A 23,767-nucleotide genomic window follows, 5' to 3' on the forward strand; every position below is an offset into this window, starting at 1 on the left:
TATGACCTTTTAAAATGTGGTTGGTGGTTTTTTGCGGGGGGAGGGTTATTGCTTTTATTTTGAGTATATATTTTGTGGTTTTATATTTTGATTTTGTTTTGTGAAGCTCCCTGAGACCTCTGGGTATAGGGCAGTATATAAATTCAATAAATAAAATCATCATCGTGCATGAGGTCACAAGGCTAAGGTTCCAAGCCCTGCACTATGACACGGGACTAGCATCATAACCAAGTCCACAGCCACAGAGAAAGGCTGCCCCTCAACAAAGCCCATAGCCTGAAGGCCAAGAAAGGTAAGTAGTCTACACCTGTGACGTCACAAAGGGAAACATAGTTGTGCCAAAGCCCCATAGCCATGTGTTCAAGGCCAATGATGTTGTAGGCAGAGAAGACCTGTGCCACACAGCTGCCACCTACACAGAACCTGTAACTTAAAACTACCAAAGAGCCCACAGTGTGCTAAGACAGGGGCTGCGTGAACTCTGTGCAATGAAGGAGAGAAATTCTGTGCCCAGGTAGTCCAAATTCTGGATTAAAAAAATAAGAACTTCTGCAAGGTATGCAAACATGCATATTTACTCTGGGTTTGCATAATGTTCAGTGTTTTGTAAAATACATTATCATTTTGCTCGTTTCCCCTCTCTGCTGAAAATCCCATTAAGCCATTTATCCGATTTCAGAAATTTTAGCAGGCATTGTATACGTGCATTAAAATTTACCCGCACACCCACAAGAGTTACAAATTCTCTTTTCAAAACAACTTTTTTTTTTAATTCAGGAAGCTGAGTTCTATGCCCACAAGCACATTCTATGCTCCCACAAAATTGTGGCACAGCTAACACAACAAACAGTCCACAGCCACAGTCCAATAAGCTTCTTGTGCATTGCTTTCCATTGTACCCACCTGCAGAAGCTAGCCCAATACATGGAACCCAAAACTATCAGCTATAGAAGCTATAGAGCACAGAAGTAGACACGAGGCAACAGAATTTGCCTACAGGGAAGACTCTCGCTGTGCAATGTAGCTTCCATCCAATGGCCATGTGTTAGAAAACTTGGATACATGCTGCTGAGACTCACCATAATACATGTCTGGCTTCTGTGCGGTGGGTAGTTTGACCCTCGTATTGTAGGCAGGCAGCCGTCTCTCAAGTTTAGAATGGAACTGCAACAACATAGGACAGAGGTTAGACTGGGACCATGGGAAATGGGGAGGGGCAACTCATTTCCTTGTGTATTAGGGCAAAGCCCAGCAGACCTCGTAGCTCAGCAATTCTGGCCTGACTTGAAATGTATTGTCTTTGTAACTTTGACTGAGGTCATGTTTTGCCTTAATGTCACCTGATCGGGTCAGGGATTAAATAGAAGAATCTTAATAACTGGAATGCAGCCATAAATGGCTGAGAAATTTATGTTCTCTGAACCTACCAGAGTTTGAAAATGGAGGGCGAAAGAGAAGTGGCAAAGAGTTTGGAGCCAGTCTGAATTTAGGCAGGGCAAGGATAGATCAGAGAGTGCTTAGTTGAAACAGAAGTGTGCCTGGGAAGCACAAGTTGCTCCCTTTGGAGAACCGAGGCAGAATTAGCAACTGCACTGACTGCTTTAGGAGTCTGCTCCCCAAATGCTCAGTTGTGTATTCGTAAATAAAGCAAAGAGGAAAAAAACATCACAAGTGTCAGTGCCCTCTTATCCATAGGAAGGTAAACCCCATAATTCCATGTGGATTATCACTGCCTGGTGAATTGGGGAATATGTCATTGTGTAGAATCCCAACAAAGGTGACTGAGAAGACAAATTAGTCTGGCCCTCTCAACCTTATCTGAACCCACCTCCACGTCTTCAATTCTCTGGAGAAGTTCCTTCTTGTCTCGATCCTTGAGAGAATCCATAAGGAACAGCAGCTTCTCCTCTGTCTGGGCCAGGAGGTCAAGGACATAATCACTGGCTTTCTCGTTCAATTGGGTAGAAGCAAAGCGGCTATCTTCCTAGGGAGAAGAAGAGATGTTCACTAGCTTCTGCCCAACGGAGCACAGCAGGGAAACCTATGAACTTGTTGGAACAGCTACTTGATCAGGGCCACATAGGGAGGGAACAAGGGCAAAATCCTGTTACCCTACTATAAACATATCTTTCAGTGAGGTGAACAGAACCCTGGAGTTCTGCCTCACAGCTCCTGCTATAACCATTAGCCCCTGCTTTCTTCCTCCAAGACTTTTGTTCCTCTCCTTCTCAGTGGAGAGCCTCAACCTGCCCCTGATGGTGCTGCCAAGTAGCTCAGATTGTTGGGCATATCATCACTGAGCTGTACGCTATGTGTTGGGTGGGGAGCTGCCTGCCGTAGACTCAGGACATGCTCAGCTGCGCACTCACCAGCTTGATGTGCTGCACTTTGGAGGCCAAATGCTCCACTCCAGTTTTGGCATTGAGCAGAACCTTGTTCACCTTGGACAGCTCTTCCCGGGTTGCATCACGCCTCTTCTCTTCTTTTTGCAGGTGCGCACGTAACTCCTTCATAAGGTTCTGCGCCCTGGGGGTGGGAGAGGGGGTGGGGTGGTTCACAGAAGAGAACCCTTGAGCCCCCCAGCTCCTAACCCTCATGTGCTCCTACAAAGTGGGTGGGGCAGGAAGCAAGGACTGGCACACTCTGATTGGCAAATTGCCAACATGTGCTCTTGCCTGTAAGACAAATGGTACAAGTGGAGGAACCAACTTACCCCACCTTCCGGGCCTCTCCCGAGTACTTGGTGTGCTCAAGTTCACGTTGCAATACATCCCTCTCCTCTTTTAGTCGCACCAGGGACTCTTCATTCTCATTCTTCATTTCCTCCAGGTGCTTGAAGGTTTCTTCTTGAGCCGCGAAGCAGGCCATAACGTCCTGTCAAGATTTCACAGGGATGAATGGAAGTATCAGAGCTGTATGACTCTGGCCCCTGCCCGTTCAGCATGCAGGCTACTCTTTCCATGCAAATAAGAGGCAGCCGTGGAGAGATAGGATCCACCACAGCTCTGAGGCAAGCCTGCAGATCTTATTGGTCATGTCTGGCCCTTTTGTCTCCTACAGTACAATGGTACCTCCAGTTAGGAACTTAATTTGTTCTGGAGGTCCGTTCATAACCGGAAACCGTTCTTATCCTGAGGCGCTAATGGGGCCTCCCGCTGCGTGTGAGCTCTGGCATGCAATTTCCACTAGCATCCCAGGGCAAAGTTCGCTTCTAGAAGCAGCTGCTTCCAGGTTAGTGGAACTCGTAAACCCAAAGAGTTTGCAAGGAGGACGGTTCGCAACCAGAGGTATTACTGTACACATCAAAAGGAGCCTCAATAGGGAAACCACTGTGGCCAGCAAAGTCTCCTGTCTCTGCTAGAGCCAACTGCTGGTTTCCAAGGTCCCAAAAAGATGAATTCTTACAGTTCAAGCAGGCCAAGTTAAGGGGAGAGCAACCAGCAGCACAGAGGCATGAGACAAGACAATGCAAACTTAGCACAAAGAAGCTGGACCTGCCAGCACACCATCATAGTGTGGCAATCTCAGAATGGGGTATCCCTTTGGCTTAGAAACTAACAGAAGCACAGAGAAGTCTGGAGCACAGAGAAGTCTTGCAAAAGACAGTTGTCCTGGTTCTAGAACCAACCTGAAGCTTTCCTGTCTAGTTTGGGTGCCTTGTGATCCTCACTAGATCAAATGGATTTGCAATGGGTCCAAAAGGGAGCTTGAGATTAAATGCAAATTGTCTGTGTCATTCATGGGACAGTCATGCTTACAGGCAATGCTGCTTACAGGACAAGAGAGAGCTCTAAAATTTCAGGCATGGAGGAAGCAGATCAAAATTTTCCCACTGGAGCAGACAACAGGAGGGACATCCAATGATTTTCATCAACATACCAGGCTTTATAGGTTCAATTAATCCAGCCCTGCCACAAGCACATCCTCTCCAGTCCCTCAGCTTTACTGGAAAAGATCCAGATTTCATGTCCTTGGCCTTTTGCCCTCCAGGAACCTGCAGCACAAGTGCCTCTAAACTACGTCAGTGGGTGGCTGTCTGCAGGTCTGGCTCCTGCCAAAAAGCAACAATTGATTGTGCATAGATAGCTTGGCTGCAAGCCTGAGCCTCCTACGGGCACAAAAGCATTCCTGCTGGGTTCACAGCGCAGAAGACCTGAATGGGGATGGACATCCGGTTTTCCTAGAAATGCGCTTATTTTTTTTTAACCAGGGCATCTTTGGGATATTTAAGTAGAGACCAAAGTCATGAGAAAAATCAACTAAGGGCAAGGAATAAATTTATGAATGGAATTTGCCCAGAATGGCATAAGAACACAGCCTGCAACAGAAAAGGATAACTAAGTTTTGATTGGCTGGCAGCAGCTGGTACATGGAGAGCAGAGAATGTTTTGCCGTCACACATGAATAACTAGTGCCCCGAGCAACAATTGGACTTGTGGCGTCAACTGCATATCAGCAGGGAACAGTCATGGGATGTGCTGGAGCTGCTGCAAAACGGGGGTGAGGAAAGATGCAGATCAATTCTGAGTTTTATTATTTGGTCCTCTGCCTGAAAGAAGGGAGAGTAGCCAGGAAGCTGTTCTCCCAATCTGAGAAGGGTGGCTAAATTCACTTCTGTTTGCAGTTCGTCTGGGGGCAACAAAATTAACAGCATCACCCCCTCCCCCCAGGAACTCCTTTCGGAAAGAAAATTAAGCAGGAATTGCACGTTGGTGTATCCTGAACTTGCTTTGTTTCTGTTTCATTGGACAAGCTAGAGGTTGAATTTGGGCTACTTTGCAAATTATACAGAGATATAACCCCTCCCCCCGCAATCTGCCTATTTCTCCTTCTGAATCTTGGGGTGCAAACCCTGACAGTGTCGGAACACTGGCTGGGCTTCCTGAATCCGTTGCCAGTGAATGTGAGGCAGGTCAGATACATTTGGAGCAACCTGATCCACACCAAAACAACTAATGTTTTTGACTGGATTAATCTCAGACTGGGGAGCTAGAAATAACAAGCATCTTAAGTCTGGAAAGGGACTGGGAGGGTGGGTTTAACAGTGATCTAATGTTGCCCTCTCTCAGCTAAGGAAGGAGTCTGGGAGGAGGCAGCGGGCAAAGTTCTTACATCTGCATGTGTGACGCCAGTGGCTACTCGGATCTTGTCAAAGGCCTCTGCAGCAGTGAACATGGCTTGTTTGCTTTTCAGGATAGTTGATTTCTTGACCTGGGGCTCCTTGAGTACGTCGTCACTTCCAAATGGGATACGATCCTTCTGAGACTGCTGAAACAAATGGAGTGCATGTGGACAAGGTACAGTACACATAGCCCAACAAAAAAATCTCAAAATGGCTTCTGTTATGCTAAGGCCTTGCCACTTGATTGTTGATTTGCTTTTAATTCCTCTCCTGCCTCATTTTATTGTATGCTGGACTGACTAGATTTCTTTCTATCCCCCCCATTTTGAATGATTTTCCCTTCTTGTATTTTTAGCCTTTGTTTGTTTATACTTTTCAAGTTTATACATTTCACTAATTTTATACATTTCACTAATTTCACAATCATTTTGACATTTCAAAACTTGACTTCCTTCCCCCTCTTTCTGCGGTTCCTTAAATTTGTTCTTAATATCTTCTGCATATCCAAATTAACTTAATTTGCTCATTTACTCATCTTCTTTAAATATATACTCCTATAAAACTGAAGGTTATTACAATAACCCTGCCAGTGTTTTCATGTTTAATGATTTTCCCTTCTTTACTGCCTCTCCCCTTTACAATTGTGTCACAGCCCTGGACAGCTGGTGGCAACCAGAAGACCTTTGATCACCTTCCTTGGAGTATAGATGAGATCACCCAGCCAATGAGATGTTAAATTAAAAAGGGGCCGAGAACTCCCTTGGAACGCAGTTCAGGTGGCAATATGTGAAAGGGCCTCTGGGTAATCAAGGCACAGAGCTTCAAGATAATCTCGTCCTGCTCTTTCCCCTGGCAGGATCTTCTAAGTCATTGATCACATCCACATTAGCCAACCTCAGATTAGTCAGGACACCCTGATTAAAGCCTTTCATGGGAGGGAATAAGCAAAGTAGCCCCACTTCATAAAGGAGGATATAATTGCTCAGCTGCTACATAAACTAATTATTTCTTAACTGGATGCAGAGATCAATCGGGTGCTCAGAAACGTCATCCACTGAGCCTCTTCGCAAGAAACTTTTTACTTATTTAACAAAATTTTACACGTAGATGGAAGAGGAAACAGCAGAGGTGGAGAGGGATTCATGGTGCGACAGTTGGCCTCTAAAATGTTTTTAAATGCCCTTAGTGGCCTGAGCCTCAGCTGGGTAATGAAACAAACCTAAACAGTCTAGTAATTGCCATACCCAGGGCTTGAGTTCAGTTGCCAAACCTTGTGGCCAGTGCTGAAGGACCAAAAATTCACTTGACTAGCCATAACGCCACACCTGGGAAAGAGATGGGACCTTGCTCAGATCCCTGGCTGACATTAGATTGGGGGCAGGGACCCATAGCCCTCTCAATTTTGTCGGACTCTAACTACTAGCAGCCCCAGCCAGCTTGGGATGATACAAATTGTAATACAGCAACATCTGGCAGGCCACAAAGTTCCCCAGTATTGGGTTAAAATCCCTTTTGTTATTGTCCTGTTAAAGCTAAATAGGACTGATGTTAGATTTTTTAAAATTTTGCTATAGAATCCCACTGACAGTTCACAGACAGTGTTATGATTTCTGTAATTTCACACAGATGCAGCAAAACCACAGAATTTGCTAGTGGGGGCAGAATTATAATAATAAGACCTAACTCCTCTTTTCTCGTTACAGAAGGTTTAAAGCACATTCAGGCCTGTTCAGAGTCAGAGAGTGGCTGCTTGCCCATTTCAGACACTTGCGATCTTTATCTAGCCCACTTCTGAGATTTAAGTCCTTGCTTTTAGCACCAGGAAAACCAGAAGCTATCTAACAGGCAAAATATCCTTTTGGCCTATAGTCAGTCTGAAGACAGGGGACAGACTTGGGGAGTGTCAGTCACTTAATGGAGAGAAGAAAACCCTACAGTACCCGTCTCTCTGTACGCTCATTCTGCGCTCTCTTTTCCTCGGTCAGCTTCTTCAGATCCTTCAGCTTCTTATCACGAACTTTCCTTTCTCGGTAGATGATTTCTTCTTGGTTCAGGAGCTGTGCCTGCATTTTGGAGGGAAGAGAAGGTAAGCTACTGTCCTGTCCTTGTAATCACTAAATAGGATGCACTGTGAACATCTTTGCACCTCTTAGGCCTGTTTTTGGACAGCCCAATACACCCATTGATGTGGTGAGACACCGATCTTGGGGATGTTGTGATGTTCCCTGAGGACCACTTCCTGGTGCTCTCTCCTAACCTACTCAACACTAGATCACAATTAGAGGTTGAATTAGGTTAATCCAGTGGCACCCGACTCTTATTTTATTTGTTTTAAATAAGAGTTCTAGGCTAATATGTTTGCTTTAAAAGCTTAAAAAGTCTCCAGAACAAACCCCCAGTTATTTGAAAGTATGACTCTTAAGATCAGAGTAAAATATGTGAAATGAATAAAATTAATTATAACTGCAGCCCCTAGTGAGAATCTCCTTACAGTGGGAGGTCTTGTATTATTTAATTATTATACAAGTTGAACATGTATATACAGTCATACCTTGGTTCTTGAACGCCTTGTGACTCAAACGTTTTGGCTCCCGAGTGCTGCAAACTCGGAAGTGTTCCGGTTTGCGAACTTTTTTTAGAAGCTGAACATCTGACGCGGCTTCCGATTGAGTGCAGGAAGCTCCTGCAGCCAATCAGAAGCTGCGCCGTGGTTTTCGAACGGTTTCGGGAGTCAAACGGACTACTGAAACGGGTTCTGTTCAAGAACCAAGGTACGACTGTATTGCTCCTCACTACACAGTAGCCACAAACCATGACTGCTCCTTCATCCTGTATCCAACACTGTGCTGACTCCCTACCCTGGCTGTATCACGAGCATGTTGGGCTTCCGTGTTCACGCTTTCCAGGTCCTTAAGCTCGTTGCGCAGGCGTAAGATCTCAGCTTCCATAGCATCCAGCTTGTTCTGGAAGTGCAGGCTCTGCTCCTAGAAAAGGGATGAAGCATTCCTGGGTGGTTGTGGAGCAAACAGCCATGATGCCTCATTCATCTTTGCAGAACACAAATCCCTAATCATCTAACTCCCTCAGTGGCTCCTAACCCACTTAACTCAGTGTGTCTAGGACCTGGGAGATCAGGGTTCAAATCCTCACTCAGCCACAAAGCTTACTTTGTGACCTTGGGTGAGTACAGCCTCTCTGTTTAACCTACTTACCTGTCCTGTGGATGAACAGGAGGCAAATGTGCAGGTGGATGGATTGCACGTGAGGCTCTGGTCCAACCATACCTGCCATTTAGCCCCCAGAACATTACTCATGAAGAAACTTGGCTCTTGGGCTGGAAAAGGTTCCCCACTCCTATCTAAGAGTGTCTCTGTGTCTCACCTGCATATGCGATTTTAACTTCTGGTACATGCCGGTGATGCGTTGGGCCTCATCAGTCTTAAATCGGGCCTTTTCCAGTCGGTTCTCCAGCGTTCGCAGTGTCTGGATATAAAGAACAGCAAACTGAGCTAGCAGCCAGTAGGATGAAGTCTCTCCAAAAACCCATCTAGTTCAAAGATGTCCTTTTCCCAAGTTACAGCTGCAGGGATGCAAGCAGCTTTCAGGTTCTATAGTCTAATCTTTCCATTCCCACGTCCATCAGATTGCATATGGCTGGACTGACAACCATCCCAAGTGCTTTACGAGTCAGTGGAAATTTTTACAATGACCTCATTGAGTTGTAGGGAATCTTCAAGGTGAGCAAACATGGTGACAGAACAAGGAAAAAACGGACCTGGCACATTGCCAGCTTGGAAGGGAAAACAAAATGCTATTATAGCTCAGCCACCAAGTGGACCATAGTCCCCAGCACAAGACCTCAGGATCTGGCAGGATGGGTGGTGGGTGAGAAAAGTCAGCTGTCTGGCATGTGTGGTCTTCTCCTCTAATGGCATTCATGCACAGACAGGATTGAGGGAACAAGAACTTGGTTGAATACAACCACTGTCTTCCTACTTCCTTTACTCAAACAAGTTTTATTTAAGTAATCAGAATACATTAGAAACCCCGGCTTTCTGAGGCAAGTTCCAAGAATCTCTTCTGCTTGTTTTACAAGTGGTAGATATTGGAAATTTAGGTGATACCTTTATTCAGATTCCTGTGATCTGCAGGTTGCAACTGCTTGTTTTTCAATTCATTTAGCTACAGACAGTGCTTTTTTTCCTGGGGGGGGGGGATGGAGGGGGACGCATACTCCTAAATATTTCGTGAATCTTTGTACTTTTGTCCATTTACTGTATTTATTTTTCCCGATTTGAACTATAAAATGGTGATTTTCTTGAGTCAAAATGAGAAGGAAAAAAGCACTGACTACAGTAGGCGCTAAGCATTAGGTTTTGTATAACTGGATGTGCAAAATGGTGCTTGAGTCTCTCTCTTAGAAAAATAATGAGATATTGATATCTCTCAGAAAGATATCAAACACCAATATAAGTACCTAAGATTGTTTAAACAAAATTACTCTAGCATTTGAAAAATTAGAGCAGGGGTTGTTGTGTCATTATACAGCAACCAAGTTATGTGCTCTTACCATCTAATAAAATAATCCTTTCAATACTTCAATCTGATAACACATTCATGCATTTGCACACGGTTAATTGCATCTGATAGAGGATGTTTGCCTACATTTTCAACAATGCTTATTTTTCGAAACTATCACACAATTTTCCTCTTGTAGATAAAAACATCCCACACATGCGCACATGCAGTTAGCTGCAGGACAAGCTTAGCTTTGATTTGAACCTTCATCTGAACATATGAAGCTCCCATGCCAACCCAGACAACTTTTTGTACCCCAGTACTGTATGCTCTGAATTGCAGAGGGTCTACAGCCTTGTTATCCTCTTGTGTCAGATAATGCCAGGAATTGAACCTGAGACCTTATGCGCACAAAGCAAACCACATCACTGAATTATGGGTCCTTCTCTTATGGCTCCGAGTTCTTGCCCATTCACAGCCAAAATGTACTGAGTATATTAATCACAGGGTGGAGAATACATACTTTGTTCATAGGTTTGTGGAGGTGTATATCAGTGTAGCTCCTGCCTGTACAGTGGTACCTCGGGTTAAGTACTTAATTCGTTCCGGAGGTCTGTTCTTAACCTGAAACTGTTCTTAACCTGAAGCACCACTTTAGCTAATGGGGCCTCCCGCTGTCGCCGCGCCGCCAGAGCATGATTTCTGTTCTCAACCTGAAGCAAAGTTCTTAACCCGAGGTACTATTTCTGGGTTAGCGGAGTCTGTAACATGAAGCGTATGTAACCTGAAGCATATGTAACCCGAGGTACCACTGTATATTCAAGTGCATAAATCATTCATATCAGAGGACTAAAAGTGGAACAGCATCCCTATCATATCACTAACAGGAACAGTATAGAGGTCTGGTGGATGAATTAAGGCTTGGGAACTCAGGCACTGAGCTTTTGTCTTCAGTATCTCAGTGAGCTACTCATCTCCCTTCTCTCTGTCTTGATGTCCTCATCTGAGAATAGGGCACGTACGGCAATTTCTCAATTTCGGACAGCTCCATTTACAAAACAGAATTAAGACCTTAGAGGTTCCAAGCACTGAAAAGATTATGGTGCCCCCATATGTAATTCAAAATAAAACCAATAGTAAACCATAAAACGAAAGTTCAAAACAAAAGAAATCAAAATATAGATATATTGCACCACATGACAGGATCTGACTTCCTTGCATTATTTTGAACTACATGAGTAGGATGTCTCCTGGTTTAGGTGGGGATCAGTAATAGAGAACAGAAACGTGAGGGAAAATGTGGAGTGGAGTGTAAGTCTAACCAACTTCTGATTTCTCCCCGCAGTGACTATTTCAATTGCTTGGTTTTTTTGTTTCGTTTTTTACTTTTAAAAAAATTATTGGGTTTTTTGCTTAAAAAACACACACACAAAAAATGAAAGTTAACATAAGTTAACATAAAAAAGAAAAGCAAAGCAAAAGAAAACAATAATTCCCCCTGTGGCTTCCCTTCCCCAAAACTCAACATTCTTTATTTTTACAGTCTTTTTACCATTGCATCTTTCATATATTATCCCTGATATTCCTAATATATCAATTCTATCTATTTCAGCTATACATACTTAATCTATGCATATTAACATGTTATCTTTAGGCCAATGTTTTTTCATATAGTCTTCAAAACATTGCCATACGCTCCTTAATTTCAGATTTGTCTGGTGTCTTACGGCAGCTGTTAACTTTGCCAGTTCTATATATTCACATAGTTTATTCAACCAGTCGTCTTTTGTACCTCCTTTCCAGTTTTTTGCCAAGACTAGTTTGACTGCGGCTGTAGCATATAAGAATAATATTTTCTTATACTGTGGGATATCTTTTCCTAAAATGCCCAGCAAATACGCCTCTGGCTTTTTTTCTATAGAGATTTTGAACATCTTTTTTATCTCTTTGTGAATACATCCCCAGAATATTTTAATTTTGTTTTGTTTTTTAATATCGAATGTCCAATTCTTCCCAAAAACATTTTCTTCTTGTTGTTTTTTTTGTTTTTGTTCCCCTGTTTTGCTAGTGCCCAAAGCATGTGCTTAGTCTGCCTACTGGGCAATCTACTGCATCTATTACAGCTAAGTAGCTAGAATGGGGACAATTAAGGAAAGTAATGCAGTGGTTCTTTGCCTCCCTCTTGCGGTGTGTTCACATAAGCTGCCAGAAAGAAATGGGGAGTCAAATTACACGTTACATTATATGTTAGCAACTGGTTGTTTTTTCTTTGATAAAGAGCAGCAGCAGCAGGAGGGGGTCATCAGGATTGCAACCGCAGGCTTGGGAGGAAAGGGATAGAAATTCAGTCCTTTATTCCTGCTCTAGTTCTGGTCCAGATCAGTCCTGCTCTCCCACAGCTGTTGCTTGCCTTGGGAGTAAAACTGCCATTCTTAGATGACATCTGATTTAGGATAACCAGATCTAGATTGCCAGGATGTCCTGCACTATAAATGTCAGTTAACTACTTATTATTATTGTTATTATTATTATTATTATTATTAGTATCAATGCCCTATTCTGCCTTAGTCAGACTCCACTTGGAGTCCCAAGTCCAGCTTGTCAATTTAGGAAGGATATTGACAAGCTGGAACATGTGCAGAGGAGGGCAACCAAGATGATAAAGGGCCTGGAAACCAAACCTTATGATGAATGGTTGAAGGAGCTGGGCATGTTTAGTCTGGAGGAGACTGAGAGATGATATGATAAACGTAAAGGTAAAGGGACCCCTGACCATTAGGTCCAGTCGTGACCGACTCTGGGGTTGCGGCGCTCATCTCGCTTTATTGGCCGAGGGAGCCAGCGTACAGCTTTCTTTTTTTTTTTCATAATATTTTATTAAGTTTTTCCATAATATCTCCAATCATACAATTTTAAACATCACATATTTTAACTTATTGGACCTCCCTCAACTCCTCTGACAATCATCCATGCTTAAATTCCTATCTACACATTCCTTAATTATAGTATCGCCTTTTAATACATTTTTCCATCCTCTTTTACATTTTTGCGATATTCCTTATTTTTTTCACAAAGCTTCTTTGAAACACACTAGCGTTGTATTTTCCTCACATGCAGTTTTCAAATAATCTCTAAATTTTCCCCAGTCCTCTAAAAACTTATAGTCTCTCTGAAGTCTGATTTTTCCAGTTAATTTATCAAGTTCTGCAAAGTTTGTTAGTTTTGCTCTCCATTCTTCCAGGGTTGGAAGTTCTTCCTGCTTCCACCTTTGGGCCATCAATATTCGTGCAGCTGTTATTGCGTATTGGAAAAGTTTACAGTCCCTCCTATTTATATCATTTTTAGTTATTCCCAATAGGAAGGTCTCTGGTTTCTTTACAAAGCTATATTTCAGCATTTTCTTTAACTCATTGTAAACCATTTCCCAGAATCCCTTCACTTTTTTGCACTCCCACCACATATGTATAAATGTACCCTCCTTCTCCCCACATTTCCAACATTTGTTACAAATTTTGTACATTTTTGCTAATTTAGCTGGGGTCATATACCATCTATATACCATCTTCATAGTGTTCTCTTTCAGCGTAATACATGCTGTAAACTTTAAGTTTTCATTCCATATTTTTTGCCAATCTTCCAAATCTATACTATACCCTAAATCTCTGGCCCAGTGAATCATTACTGCTTTAACTTCCTCATCCATCGTGTGCCATTCCAATAAAATTTTATACATTTTTGAAATTATCTTACAATCATTATTAACAATTTCTGTTTGGAATTTCGAATCTTTTTCTTTATACCCTCTTTCTTTCACATCCTTTTTAAACATATCACTTATCTGATAGTAGTGCAGCCAATCAAATACATGTTCTTTTACTTGCTCATATGGTTTCAATCTCCATTTCCCATCTTCTTTTACCACCAAGTCTCCGTAAGTAATCCAATTACTTCTCATATTAATTTTCTTGACTCCCATAACCTCTAATGGGGATAACCAGTGTGGGACCCCCATTTCTAATATATTCTTATATCTGTCCCACACTTCCATTAATGATTTCCGGAAGATGTGGTTTTCAAACGATTTATAACCCATTTTCTTCCCTTGCCATAAATGCGCATGCCACCCAAATCTAATATCAAAGCCCTCTAAATCCAGTAGTTTAGTATTTTTGAGTTTTATCCATTCTTTTATCCAGCAAAGACATGATGCCTCATAGTATAGTTTTAAATCTGGCAGGGCAAAGCCTCCTCTTTCTTTTGCATCTGTTAATAATTTATATTTGATTCTCGGCTTTTTGCCCTGCCAGATATATCTTGAAATCATTCTTTGCCATTCCTCAAATATCCTTACTCCTTTTAATATTGGGATCATCTGAAATAAGAATAGCATCTTTGGGAGCACGCTCATCTTGACCATTGAGATTCTACCCCAAAAGGATAATTTTAACCTTCCCCATCCCTCCAGATCTTTCTTGATTCGATTCCACACCGGAACATAATTATTTTGAAACAAGTCAATATTTTTTGGAGTTAACCATATTCCCAAATATTTAACCTTTTTAACAATTTCAATACCCATTTGTTGCTGCAGCACTTCAATCATTGTTTGATCCATATTTTTGATTATAATTTTAGTTTTTTTCCTATTTAACTTAAAGCCTGCCACGTCACCAAACTTTTCAATCTCCTCTAACACTTCAAATGCACTATTCATCGGGTCCTCCACCATTATTACCAAATCGTCGGCAAAGGCCTTAACTTTGTATTCATTTTGGCCTACTGTCACCCCCTTTATCTTTTCATTTTTCCTGATTGAACTCAGAAAAACCTCCAAGACCATTATAAACAGCAAAGGTGAGAGCGGACAGCCCTGTCTAGTACCTTTTGATATTTTAATTTCTTCTGTTATCACATTATTCACTATCAATTTCGCCTTTTGTTCAGTGTATATTGCCTTGATTCCATTAAAGAAATCATTCCCCAGTTCCATATATTCCATATTTTTCAACATAAAGTCCCATGATACGTTGTCAAATGCCTTTTCGGCATCAACAAACATTAACATTGCCCGTCTCTCGTTCCTAGCTGTCAGATATTCTAAAGTATTTATTATATTCCTCACATTATCTCTTATCTGTCTGCCAGGAAGGAAACCCGCTTGATCCTCATGAATGATTTCTTGTAAAACCTTTTTTAATCTCTTCGCATTATTCCTGCAAAGATTTTATAATCCGTATTTAATAGGGAAATCGGTCTATAATTCTTTACTTGTGTTTGGTCCGCATCCTCTTTTGGGATAAAAGTTATAAATGCATCTTTCCATGTCTCCGGAATCTCTCTCTCTTTTAAGATGTTATTCATTACTTCTTTTAATGGTGTTGTTAGGGCTGTTCTCAACTCTTTATAATACCTTGCTGTGAACCCATCTGGTCCTGGGGATTTCCCATTTTTCAATTCTGTTATTACCTCCTTAATCTCCTCGTTATTAATCGGGGTATTCAGCCTTTCTGTTGCTTCTGTCGGGATCTTTTGCACCTCTTTTTCTTTTAAATATCTTTCTATTTTCCTCATGCTGTTCTTTTCTTTATTCCTGTACAATTGTCTATAAAAGTCCAAAAATCCTTTTCTAATACCTTTAGGGTTAACTATCTCTTCTCCTTCCACATTGATTTTGTTTATTGTACTTTGTTCTTTCCTTTTCTTAATCTGCCAAGCAAGCCATTTTCCTGATTTGTTTGCAAATTCAAAGTTCTTTTGTCTTAATCTTTTAATGTTCCATTCCACCTCTTTGTTTATTATCATTGCAAATTGAGTTTGCAGAGCCTTAATACTTTGTCTAATTCTTATATTGTTTGGTTTTTTAATTAGCTTTTTTTCATTTTCCATAATTTGTTTTAAGATCTCTGTCTTTACTTTCTCTCTATTCTTCTTTTTGAATGAATTTTGTTGTATAAAAAACCCTCTCATCACTGCCTTGCTTGCGTCCCATACTATACTCATCTTCGTTCCTTTATTACAGTTGTCCACAAAGTAATCATTCACTTTCTTCTGTGCCTCTTGAACAAAATTTTGATCATCAAATAGGCCTTCGTTCATTCTCCACCTGAATGATCTTTCTTCAAAGCCTTTAAGTTCTAATTTAATTGGACTATGATCTGAAATTACTCTTGGTTCAATTTCCACTTGAATAATTCTTGGAGTTAATTCACTCGAAATCCAAACTTGATCAATTCTAGACATCGACTGATTTGGTTCTGAATAGAACGTAAATTGTTTTTCCAGTGGGTATCTTAACCTCCAAATGTCAATTAAGTTACAATCTTTAACCATTTCAAAAAATGTTTTGGGTAGTTTACCTTCTTTTGTCCCACTGTCTCTCAGTCTATCCATTTCTGTTGACACTACCCCATTCATATCACCCATCAGGATTATCTTTTGATCTACATATTCCAGCAGTTTTTCTTCCAAATTTTTATAAAAATCAGTTTTATTTCCATTAGGTGCATAGATCCCGACAATTATTAGTTTTTCACCTTGCCAGTTGATTTGGACAGCTATAATTCTTCCCTCTTCATCCTTAAAGACTTGCTGAGCTTCAATTTTACTTTTTATATACAAAATCACTCCTCTTTTCTTTTCTTTGTCTGATGATATGAATTCGTTTCCAAGTCTTTTATTAACCAAAATTTTCCTGTGTCTTTTCGCCACGTGTGTCTCCTGCAGACAGATTATGTCTAAGTTTTTTTCTTTAGAAATTGTTCCACCTTATTCCGTTTTTTTTTATCATTCAATCCATTAATATTCCAATTCCATAGTTTTAACGCCATTTTGTTTCCAAATAATCAAAGAAAATTTTTTCCTTTAAAGTATTTTTTATAATCTTTCTTCTTCTTCCTCTTCTTCCTCTTCTTCTCCCTCTCCTTCCTCTTCTCCCTCAAGCCTTTCTCCAGTTTTCTTCCTCTCCCCCAAATCCTTCACTCCTTTGACATCCACTCCTCCTGTTGCTCCTTTAAGTTCTTCTTCTTCCTCTGTTAACAATTCTTTATATTTCCTCTGAAATTTGCCTATCTCTTCCGGGCTGGTCAGTCTGTGTCTCTTGTTTTTATAAGTGAAGGAGCTCCCCTCCGGGAACTCCCATTTAAATTCTATATTATTCTTTTTGAGAATTTGCACCTGTGGCTTGTAGGGGTCTCTTCGTTTTATCAATCTAATTGGAATGTCTTTAAAGATGATTATATAATTTCCATCTATCGATAGTCTTTTTTCTCTGTTTTTTTGGAGTACCAAATTTCTCATATCTCTATCCTTAAAGGTTACCAGACAGTCCCCTGGAAATCTCCTTGCCTTAGTCGTTCTCACTTTCATTCTAAAAGCGTTCTGTACCGTACCTGCTACCTCCTCTACTTGGAGCTCCAACCATTGTGCCAGTTCTATTACTAATTTTTGTCTAATGTTTTCACCTTGGTTTTCTGGGACCCCCCTCAGCCTTAGGTTAACTTCCCGTTGTCTAAGTTCGTTCATGGAAATCGCATCCCACATTTCTTCTTGTGATTTATTAGTTTCCAAGAGGCCTACCCTAATTTTGTCATCTTCACGTTTCAGTTCTTTCATTTCCAATTTCGTCTTTTTCATTCCCTCCTCTAACACATGAGTTCTTTTGGATACCTCTTTAATTTGGCCTTTCAATTCATTTACAGTTTCATCTATTTTCTTATCCATTTTCCCTATCTTTAAGTCTACCTGTTCTATTTTTGTTTCTAAATTCTTTTCACTTTGTCTAATTTCTGCAAACATTTTTAAAATTTCCGATCTGAAATCTGATTCTTGCTTAGACCCCTTTCTTTCTGCTGGAGTCCCCCCATCCCCACCTTTCTTTGGTGGATAAGACATTTTCAGTTAAATATAAAGAAATAATAATAATAATAATAATAATTCAGTTCTATCAATATTTACAAAGCTCAAAACCAGTTCCAATAGATCGTTTAAAGTAACGTTCCAATAATTTCTTCTTAGTGCCACCAATTGGGCTAATCCACTAAATAAGGTAATCCGACATCCCACCGAAAGGGAAATCAAAGTTCAAAAGTTCAAAGTTCAAATCAAAGTTCAAATTATATTCCAATCAAAAATATCCAAAGTTTGAAATGAGATCAGATCAGATACTTAAGTCAATTCTTCCTGCCTCCAAATAGGCTATTCCTTATAATATCGTTTGCAAAATAATGTATTTTTAATAGAACCACTCTTTATCTTCTTTATCTTCTTGCCCTCAATTGGGCTAGATCCCACAGAAAATCAGGCCAACAAAGAGTTCCAAAGGAAATTCAGACAGACCAAAATTCTTCCCCCAGATATATAAATCCAACTTTCAGAAACGTTGAGCCAGCCCAGGGAGGTTAGCAAGTGCCAGCAAAATAAATTGTAGTTTCTCTCCCGTCCACCAGGAGTCCACCGCCAACAGAGTAAAAAAGAAAAAGCACAAGGAGAAAAAGAAGGAGAGAAAAAAAAATTATCCAATTCCCCTCCTCAAAAAAGAAAGATGATGGCAACTGTGGTCAGTCTATATGAATTACTTAAATTTATTTATTAAAATTTCAAAGTTTCAAAGGGAGGAGAAAGCACAGATACCGTGCCTTCTTTTCCCTCCCTCTTCTGAGGCACACAAAGGCAATGAGCAATGGCATCCACGCCGTAACGCAGTGGAGTCTTCCGTTACGCAGAACTTTCAGAAATGGAACTAAATTCCTCTTCTTTCCCACTGTCTCAAAGAGGACTAAATTGTATCAATCAGTATCCAAATATTGTCTCTTTGCTCCCCCTCTACTTTCCTCTCTTGCCAGTTATTCTGTATCCAAACATAGTCACAGGAAAAAGTAGAGCGGGGAGAAGAACTTTAGCCGCTAGCGTCACTTACACTTTCCTCCGCTTTGTTTAGATCTCTGCGTCCACGCTGATTTCAGATAAGAATCGAGCTCTTTTTGACTTCCTCTTCTTCGAATCTTTCCTTAGATGACATCCACTTTAGTTTTATCCTTTTTTAGGCTCGAATTTCTTTTTTTTTGAGAATCCAGCGCTTCTCCTACAGGCTCGGGGCGTCGCTTTTTCGGAGACAGCTATGGCTTCCCTCAGCCCGCTTCTCCCCCCGCCGTACTCTTCGCTCCAAAACGGAGTTACCTGACGGCCGGGAGGTCCGCTTTTTGGCTCTGCGGGAACCAGTGTATCTGAATGCCCTCCAGATACTTTTCAGGGGACCACGGCGCCCTGTGGAACCCCTATTTTCTCCGAAAAGCTCGGGATTCTCCTCTAGGGAAAAATCCCCGCCTGACTCAGAGTCGCGCTGAACCGGAAGTCTCCAGCGTACAGCTTTCGAGTCATGTGGCCAGGATGACTAAGCCGCTTCTGGCGAACCAGAGCAGCACACGGAAACGCCGTTTACCTTCCCACTGGAGCGGTACCCATTTATTTACTTGCACTTTGACGTGCTTTCGAACTGCTAGGTTGGCAGGAGCAGGGACCGAGCAACAGGAGCTCATCCCGTTGCGGGGATTTGAACTGCCGACCTTCTGATTGGCAAGTCCTAGGCTCTGTGGTTTAACCCACAGCGCCACCCACGTCCCTATGATGATATGATAGCCAGCTTCAAATATCTAAAGGGCTGTCACAAGGAAGATGGCTTAGACTAGATGGCCCTTAGGGTCCCTTCCAACTCTACAGTTCTATGATTATGAGAGAATGGCACAAACTCTAAGAACTGCCATTCATGGGTTCTAGGAAGAAAAAGTGCTTTTCCAAAGAGATCTTCAGCATGCCAAGGACAAGCAAACATCACACTGATGCCTCCTTACTAATTAGTAACAACCAGAGAGCAAAAGAGACCAAACATGAGAGATCCTGAATTCATCACTGCATCTCAGGGAGAGGAACTGCAGGAGCAGATATGATACATCAACCGTACAGCTGCCCCTGTGATAAGAACTTGCTCTCTGTGTTACCTGAGAGAGCAGCTTTACTCCAACCTGAGGGAGTCAAAGCAGAAAGGAGCCATTTGCAAAATCATCGGTTCTTCTTCTCAAGAGATCTGAGGACTCAGGGAATCCAGACATTTCAACTTCTCCACTCCACTGCACTAATCTGTCACTATATTGCACTGATCTGTCACTATAGAGAGGAGAACCCAGGACACCTTCAGGTGCAAATAAACTTAAGATTCTTCTCAAGCTTTGTGACAATTGAGCTGCTTTCTTTTTAGCTAAACCAGGACTCTGGTAGAAGGAACAACTCCACTTGGAATACTACAACTAATAATACCTGCAGGAGTCCAACTTCTGCAGAATGCAATCAATGATTGCATATATAAAAGGTGAGATTAAATATAAAAGGTGAGGTGCCAATGACAAGAGTCCTCTGCAAGCATTGAGAGAGAGAGAGAGAGGGAGGGAGGGAGGGAGGGAGAGAGAGAAGTGGCAACAACACTGCAGCAATGATTTGTTTTTTTTCCTTATTTTTATTATGTATTGCAGGCTTCCTCAGCCCTCCAGATGTTTTTGGCCTACAACTCACATGATCCCTAGCTAGCAGGACCAGTGGTCAGGGATGCTGGGAATTGTAGTCTCAAAACATCTGGAAGGCCAAGGTTGAGGAAGCCTAATGTATTGTGCATTTGTATTATGTCTTTTATATTGTAATTTTATGTTGTGAACCACCCTGAGATCTACAGATAAAGGATGGTATACAAATTTAACAACAACAACAACAACATTCTAGCCTGGTGAGAGGGAACCAATGGTGGAGCTTTTCAGCCGCCTCCTTCCAAAGGATTCAGATTTGACTCACCTTAGCTGCCTCTATATTCCGTTCTTCCATTTCTTGCATTTCAGTGATCTCTTTTGTTTTAACACCATACTGAAGCTGTAGCTCTTCCAGCCTGCGTTTCCGCATCTCCACCTGATGCTTCAGGTTGTTTAACTGATTGATTTTCTCACATAGCCGGTGATTGATGATCTGAATAGCACCCTTTGGAACAGAGAGAAGAGGAGAAGAATTAAAGAAGCCTCAATGATTGTGCGGACAATCATCCAGGTGAGGGTGAATTAGACCGGAGACAAAGAATAGGTTTTAATAAAGCTGAAACTGGTCTGAATTGAGGAAGGCTTTAAGATAAGGGGAAATTTGTAAATATATTTGAATTGGATATGCAGCAATAAAAAAGATATGAAATAAATAACCGCAGAAAGGAAGGGAGGGAATTTGAAGGTAAGGTAATTTAGATTTGTAAAGATTTTGTTTTTCTTTTCAAAATATTTGTATATGTACAAAATGAAAAATAAAGTTATAAAAACTGAATTGAGGAAAGCTTTTCATGTTGTGCAAATTTTTTTTTGTACTATTATTTCCTCTGAGCAAACAGATACTCAGCAAACAGATATTTTTGAAATAATGTGCAAACCTGAAAAACTTGTTGCCCAATAGACACATTGTTTTTCCTTTGTGTTGCAGGGTTTTCAGTTTTTTGCATTTTCATTCTGTGCAGTGATATAACGGGACAGGGATCACCACCTACCTCTCCAGTTTTATTTTTCACAGACCCTTGCTCTGCTGGATGTTCGTGGAATGCAGCCTTGATGACTTTTTCTTCTCCCTGAAAAAAACCCCAAATAACTGTTTTCATTTTCTGAAAGTCTGACATAAATCCAAGATGCATACAAGATGGAAGCATATTTCTTTGAACAGAGCTTGCCTTTTACAAGTAGGAAGGTAGGGCGTGTTAAGAAAGGCATGTGCGACACCCCCTCTTCCCCACCAAAAGCCAAAGTCCTTTCTTCCATCTTTTTTAAAATGCAGAGGAAACACTGGGAATGCTTTAAATGCAAACATGCAAGAAATAGTTAAGGCAACATTTTATTGGACCAGCTCTGAAGAAGCACGCAGATCTCCAGGTGACAAACACCTCTAGTAGATAGAATAGAGAGGGAACTGATTATCAGCAGTGTTGCACGAGTCCAAATATTTTTTTGCAAGTTCAGATAATGGTCTAATAAAAAACCACTCATACACATAAACAAACAGAAGAACAAAGGTTGATAACGTCCCAAGTTATATGTCCAGCCCGCTCTTTGTATGCAATAAAATTATAAAAACTAAGGGTGCATAAGGGCCTTTCCCATCTTGCTATTGGCGAGCACATTATTAAATCTGGTGCGACAAACTCAGTGTGAGGTCAGGGAGACCCCCGTCTTTCTCCAGACTTGGGAGATGGGCAGGGGCTGTTCCTCCAAGGCTTAGCAGAATGATAGTTACATTTGATGAGTTCTAGCATCTGTTTTGGAACAGAACGTACATTTAGTGGGATTTCAGTTGGAACCGAACATTTTGTTTTTTCCTTGTGTGTCCAACCAAAGCTTAGTTGGGTGGTGGCTCAGAGCTGGCAGATGAATACCATACCATGGCTTGGGAATGGGCATGTCTGACATCTCCCCAGTGGTTCCGTGCTTTGGTGCACATGAACGGATAGCTCAGTTGGTAGAGCATGAGACTCTTAACCTCAGGATTGTGGGTTCAAGCTCCATGTTGGGCAAAAAGATCCCTGCATAGCAGGGGGTTGGATTAGATGATCCTTGTGGTCCCTTCCAACTCTACAATTCTGTGAAAATATTCCTACTAAATGTGTGTTTGGAGTTTCCATCCACCACACTTGTTGCTTGCATGTCTGCATTAATGTGACCAGGGATGGGGAACCTCAGACCTCTCCCATGGGACTTGCCCCAACCCATGCCTCTTACTAGCCCAACTTTGCACCCTCCTTGAGTGTGTTTGCTTGGCTGGAGCCAGTCCCTGAACACTGATGGTGCTTTTTGCTTGTTTGGAGGCTAGAGAGGGGTGTGCAAGTGTGTGTCAAAACTGCCCACTGCACAAAGGTATCATTCACATTTGTTGGTCTGCCCACATTTGCCTCTGCCTCTGGAAGGGAATGTGGATTTCAGGCTGAAAAAGGTGATAACAGCTACTAACCAGTGTTATAGCCTCACTGAGAACACCTTCAGTGTTTCCTTCGTTCATTCTTAGGCTTGACAGCCGTTCCAACGTCTTATTCATCATAGTTCCTTCCTTAGCACCTTGAGAGCGTCCCAGAGTGTCACAGCCAGATTCAGAATGGGCTGCTAACAGACTTTGAGCAATACTTTTGTGTTTCTTTGCAGTTTGCCCTCGGTCAATGACTTGTGTTCCGTGGCTTGTCACTTTCATGCTTACTTTCCCTGACATATTAAACTTCCAGTAGTAGTTTACTAGCAAAACAAACACACCACTGTCATCTGAAACAGCCCTGATGCATTTGTGATGACACACAATGACAACATAATTACTGGCTGCAACAAAATAATGTATGCTTCCTCGTGTGTTTTCAGGTCTCTGTGCTAAGAGACAACATTGCAAAGGACTTGAGCTGCTACACTTGAACTTCAGGTTAGCACATGTATATTTTCCATGCATTTTCTTTGACACACTGTACACATTTTGAACATAACACATTAATCATGTGCTTTTTCTTCTCAATATTTGTAAATACAACTTGTTTGGCCGGTAGGAGAACTTTTTGAAAGTCTAAGGTATCCAGAAGTAGCTTTAGTTTGTTATCGGGCAGCAAAATCTGTATCACATACAGTCAAATCTGCAGTCACTATCTTAAGCAAGTGCAGAAATTGAAATAAAGTTGTTGATTTGCTTGAGTTCTATCCATTCATGTTGCCTGAAATTTTTTTTAGCAACAATATTTGCCGCATGACACTTTCCAGCTTTCTTGGTAACTCGAACATTGGAGCCAAATATCTCAAATTGCCCAAAGGTTATAGAATGCCATTGTCTGGTTTCAGCATGTACACATGAAGGTGATATAAAAACACCTAAAAATTCATGTCCAGAATTCCTGAGAAGTATCCCTGATAGATTGTGCAGTGACTGCTAATAGAGTAAAGTATGGACAATGTATGCTTTTATACCTTTCCACCGAAAAGCACTCATGCCTAAGTAGTGCTTTTTTCTGAGGGGACACAGGGGTATGCATACCCCTAAATATTTCGTGAATCTAAGTTTGGCATCATTGAGGGGCAGTATTTCAATATGAGTAGGAAA

The 23,767-nt window shown here is 41.4% G+C and overlaps 1 protein-coding gene and 1 long non-coding RNA gene across 6 annotated transcripts in view; one reads left to right on the forward strand and one right to left on the reverse strand.

The window, feature by feature from the left end:
* The window catches only part of ODAD3 (outer dynein arm docking complex subunit 3), a 28,380-nt gene that overhangs the window by 880 nt on the left and 3,733 nt on the right, over window positions 1-23,767 (reverse strand). Inside the window, exons 1-11 of one of the 4 annotated variants that reach the window (XM_053371108.1) lie at window positions 22,649-22,888; window positions 21,201-21,278; window positions 20,474-20,653; window positions 8,504-8,605; window positions 7,981-8,106; window positions 7,063-7,185; window positions 5,113-5,268; window positions 2,714-2,874; window positions 2,370-2,526; window positions 1,829-1,984; window positions 1,080-1,164 (exon numbers count right to left, since the gene is read on the reverse strand). In XM_053371108.1, the coding sequence (XP_053227083.1) occupies window positions 1,080-1,164; window positions 1,829-1,984; window positions 2,370-2,526; window positions 2,714-2,874; window positions 5,113-5,268; window positions 7,063-7,185; window positions 7,981-8,106; window positions 8,504-8,605; window positions 20,474-20,653; window positions 21,201-21,278; window positions 22,649-22,882 (1,558 nt within the window). In that variant the 5' untranslated portion in view covers window positions 22,883-22,888. Of the gene's footprint in view, window positions 1-1,079; window positions 1,165-1,828; window positions 1,985-2,369; window positions 2,527-2,713; window positions 2,875-5,112; window positions 5,269-7,062; window positions 7,186-7,980; window positions 8,107-8,503; window positions 8,606-20,473; window positions 20,654-21,200; window positions 21,279-22,648; window positions 22,899-23,767 lie in introns of those variants that run through there. The other 3 variants (XM_053371110.1, XM_053371111.1, XM_053371112.1) reach the window with 3 other exon arrangements.
* On the forward strand, window positions 241-23,370 carry LOC128404980 (uncharacterized). Of its 2 annotated transcripts, none has more exons than XR_008328209.1 (6): window positions 241-292; window positions 5,194-5,297; window positions 7,108-7,208; window positions 20,627-20,719; window positions 21,137-21,394; window positions 23,044-23,370. It is a non-coding gene; the product is annotated as an uncharacterized LOC128404980 (long non-coding RNA). The 2 variants fall into 2 exon arrangements; XR_008328208.1 differs by lacking the exon at window positions 241-292 and adding an exon at window positions 309-514.

This window comes from Podarcis raffonei, chromosome 17, assembly GCF_027172205.1.
Source record: "Podarcis raffonei isolate rPodRaf1 chromosome 17, rPodRaf1.pri, whole genome shotgun sequence".
Taxonomy (NCBI): Eukaryota; Metazoa; Chordata; class Lepidosauria; order Squamata; family Lacertidae; genus Podarcis; species Podarcis raffonei.